The following is a 3,688-nucleotide window of genomic DNA, read 5'->3' as shown; positions in this document are numbered from 1 at the left end:
CTGGCATGGAGGGAGGCGAGTCGACGGCGTCGTCGGCGTAGTAGGCGTCGTCGTCCTCGGGAACGTCGGTCGGTTCTGGAACACCGTAGCTAAGAAGATCGGACTCGCAGTCATCTACATCAGCGGCGGGGCCGTTGGCGTCAGCCATTGGCTCATCAGCAGGCATCTGTGTGCGCAAAGAAAGTGTAAGGCGAAGGGTTAAGAAGTGTGATGTGCCACGCGCGCCTCAGGCGTGCGCGACACAGCCAAAAGGAGAGGGCGTAAAGGGTTGTGAGTGGTTGAGTGAGTGATTGTGTGCGAGTGCACCCCCCAACCGTCCGGCCCCGAGAGCGAGGAGAGCGAGGGGGCGGGCGGTTTGTTAGCTTAGTAGGGAGCGCATGAGTGGTGGATAAGAAAGGTGCATGCCGGGCATCGAACGGCTAAACCTCTGGCAGGCCGCTCTCTCCCCCGAGCTGGTGTGGGCCCTCCCGCTGTGGGTTGGCAGAACTGGCCAGCGGCACTACGACACTGGCAGGCAGGCGTGCGGACGGGGGCTGCACAACAACCCCTTTCCGCTGCAAGCGTTGCAGGCTATTAATCTCCCAGTCACCGTCGCTGTACGTCACCTGGAAGTAGTTGGGTCTGAACGTCGGCCCACGGAAGTGCAGGCGACCCCAATACCACTTGAGGCGGCGAGTGCGGGGCTCGTGGAACTGCTTCTTGACCAGGCGCCCGTGCAGGGCACGAGCTTCAGCGTCCTGGGCGGCTAAGGTGGGGTTGCTCGGCCTAGAGGAGCGTCCAGCCTTCCAGCAGGACACTGAGTGACGGCGACTGCCACTCTAGCTGTCTCGGGTTGGCCGCTGGCGGGGATGCATGGCTGTGTCTGCGTGGCTGTGTGGTTGTGACCCAACTGCCCCCGGTCTCCTCCCCAAGGCGATTGGCAGAAGGGTGATCAGACTCTGGCTTACACAAGATAGGGATCCATAGCAATGCAAGGAAAAGGGAAAGGGAAGGAGGCCGAGCAACTGCTCACGCAGTTGCAAGCGCGGCCTCAAATGTGGCGAGATCCAAGCGGCAGGCGGAAAGGCGGGTGGCGGCTCACCCTGCGGCTGCTGCGCGCCGGAGCTGGTTGCGCGTGACAGTGACGTGGCCATGCGCAGCGCGGCCTTGTCGCCTTCCGACGCCCCTGCTGACGCACACAGGGTGCCCCTCTGGCCGGTGCATGCCGAGGCGGCATTGCTACTCCATGCGCGGCGCCATGCCGACGATGCGGCGTACTTCGACCTCAGCACGTCAATGGCGGAGGAAGCGCCGGCCAAGGCCTCGTCGCTGGGGTCCAGGCCCTGGCCCCAGCACCCTGCCAGGCACAGTGCGAAAAGAAGGGTTGCGAGTTCCACGGGAGGGAGCGTCCGTGGTATCGCCATTTCAGCGAGCCTTACTCGGGGGCCTGCGGCCGCGGAATCTTGGCCAATGCACTGGTGACACACACACACCGACGATGAAAGCGTGGTTGTTGTGATTCAAAAGAGGCTGTGTGGTGGCCCCGCAACTCGCACACAGGCGAGTGGGTGGCTACCGCTGCAAGGAAGGTCTTGGGCACCCCATCGGGTGCCGCTTGTGCTTGGCACTACGGTGCAGCGCGTCTGAAGCATGAAGTAAAGCTTATGAAGAGCAAATTTATCCGCATCAAACAACTACCGCACATGCTCACTTGCGGCGAAGTGCTGCGCTTGACACTGCAGCCGTGCCACCTCAAGCGGTTGGCGGCTCAACTGCGTGCAGCAGTGATCTAACATTGCAGACTCCGCATCTCTCTGCACCAAGAACAACTGGACAGGGTATGGTGGGATGTTAGCTCTCAACAATCTGCTCCCTACTGCATTGACCCCTGTCCTATCGCTGTCGAATCTTGCAACAGCTGAGAAAACGTGTCTGTGTGTGTCTGGCTAGCACGTTGCCCTTGTGAAACACAAACATCTGACTTTTTGGACACTCTCTGAGCCCAATAGGACACATTGGCCCGAGCTCAGTGCCTGTCCTGCAGCATGCTAATTTTCATATTGGAAATTCAACAGGCAATCATGGCCGGTCACCATATGCATCGGGATGCACCCTTGCGCTTTGACCATGTCATTCTGGCCATGACACTGTTGACAGTGCGTGGCAGATCGGTTTCAAGGACAGGAACGAAAGGATTGATACACGCCCCGCAGTTGCCCGCTTCTGGAGCCATCCATGCTTATGGGGTTGCAACAGTCATTCAAGGAACATGATGCCGCAAAAGCGAAGCACGCTGGTACTTGCGGAGCAAACAATTTTCTTGATAATCCATAGCGGCCGTCCGCCCTCGGCGCCAACGCGGCGCATACTCAGAGCTTCGGCGCCAGCCTGGTTCCCGCCCCATGCCCTTCCTGCCAATTGTTTGACCTGGGCGGCCGTCCGAACTCGGCATCACATTGTGCCTCTGAAGCATAGACGCCGGCGCGCCGTCGAGCGCCGTGCGCCGTGCCGTCGATCGCCATGCGCTGCGCCGTCGAGCGCAAGTCAATGCACATCACATGCGAAGGAATGGCTCGAGGACCTCCTGCAAACCAGGGCAATTACAAGTTGCCGGTTTGCCAGAGAGGGTGCTTTGCAGCCTCCAGTACAATAGCAAGAGCGGCGTGTGTTGTTTTGCATGAACAACCGCTGCCTGCCCGCTTGACTGCCGTGCTGACCGTGCTGCACTAGACTTCTCATGCATACAAGCTGAATTGAACCTTGTAACCCTGCTGCCTTTTGTGGTGCGCGCGCTGCCTCGAGCGGCAGCAAGCAGCAGCGGGAATGCTCCCCTTCTTGGGGTTGCGCCGGACGGCGCGAAGTCTTTGGAATCATGCAGCAATTTTGAACCGCTCGACCCCGCTGAGCGTGTCCGGCGGCAGCGAGTGCCAGATCGTTCTCCGCGCTTCCTTGCCGGAGCGGGCATTTAATTCTTCAGCAGCGGCCTTACAGGCTCTTAAACCCGTTACTCCCGAGGAGCAAAAGAAGCTGGGGCGCATTCGCAACATCGGGATCAGCGCGCACATCGACTCCGGCAAAACGACCACCACAGAGCGCATTTTGTTCTACACGGGACGCATTACAGAGATCCATGAGGTGAGCGCGGTCGCAGCCGTGTTGACATCACACACCCGTTGTCACCCGCCGCCACGCCCGCCGCTCGCGCTGCACCGCCACAGCCCGCCGCCGGCCCCAACAATGCTCGGCCGCCCGGCGCCGCCGCCCCCCGCGCCCGCTTGTCCGTCGGCGCCAGGTGCGCGGTAAGGACGGCGTGGGCGCCAAGATGGATCACATGGAGCTCGAGCGTGAGAAGGGCATCACGATCCAGAGCGCAGCCACCTACTGCCGCTGGAAGGACACCCAGATCAACATCATCGACACGCCCGGCCACGTGGACTTCACCATAGAGGTGCGGCGGAGACATTCACGTGCAATTGAACAGCAGGGCACGATGTAGAATACAGATATGGTGTGCAGCTGCAGCGGTGGGGCGCCCTTGGGACTCCCACGGCGCTCACCAGCGGACACATCACGCCATGGGCGGCAGGGGTAACTCGCACAAGCAGGGTTCGTAATCGCCCCGGGATTCCCTCGTCACGTCCAAGCCCTGCACGCGAGGCGCAGCGGACGGCGCTCCTCAGTCACGGCGCGGCGCTCACCTGCCCCGCCC

At 61.2% G+C, this 3,688-nt stretch overlaps 1 protein-coding gene across 1 annotated transcript in view; it reads left to right on the top strand.

Moving 5' to 3' along the window:
- Window positions 1-3,301: 3,301 nt before the first annotated feature.
- Window positions 3,302-3,688, top strand: part of MNEG_10769 (elongation factor EF-G) — a gene marked incomplete at both ends in the record, with an annotated part of 3,110 nt that continues 2,723 nt past the window's right edge. Inside the window, one exon of the mRNA XM_014040757.1 lies at window positions 3,302-3,427. Coding sequence (XP_013896211.1) covers window positions 3,302-3,427 — 126 coding nt within the window. The remainder of the gene's footprint in view (window positions 3,428-3,688) is intronic.

The sequence above is a fragment of the Monoraphidium neglectum genome, assembly GCF_000611645.1.
Source record: "Monoraphidium neglectum strain SAG 48.87 unplaced genomic scaffold scaffold02452, whole genome shotgun sequence".
In the NCBI taxonomy this organism is placed as follows: Eukaryota; Viridiplantae; Chlorophyta; class Chlorophyceae; order Sphaeropleales; family Selenastraceae; genus Monoraphidium; species Monoraphidium neglectum.
This window is presented reverse-complemented; position numbering and strand designations above follow the sequence as displayed.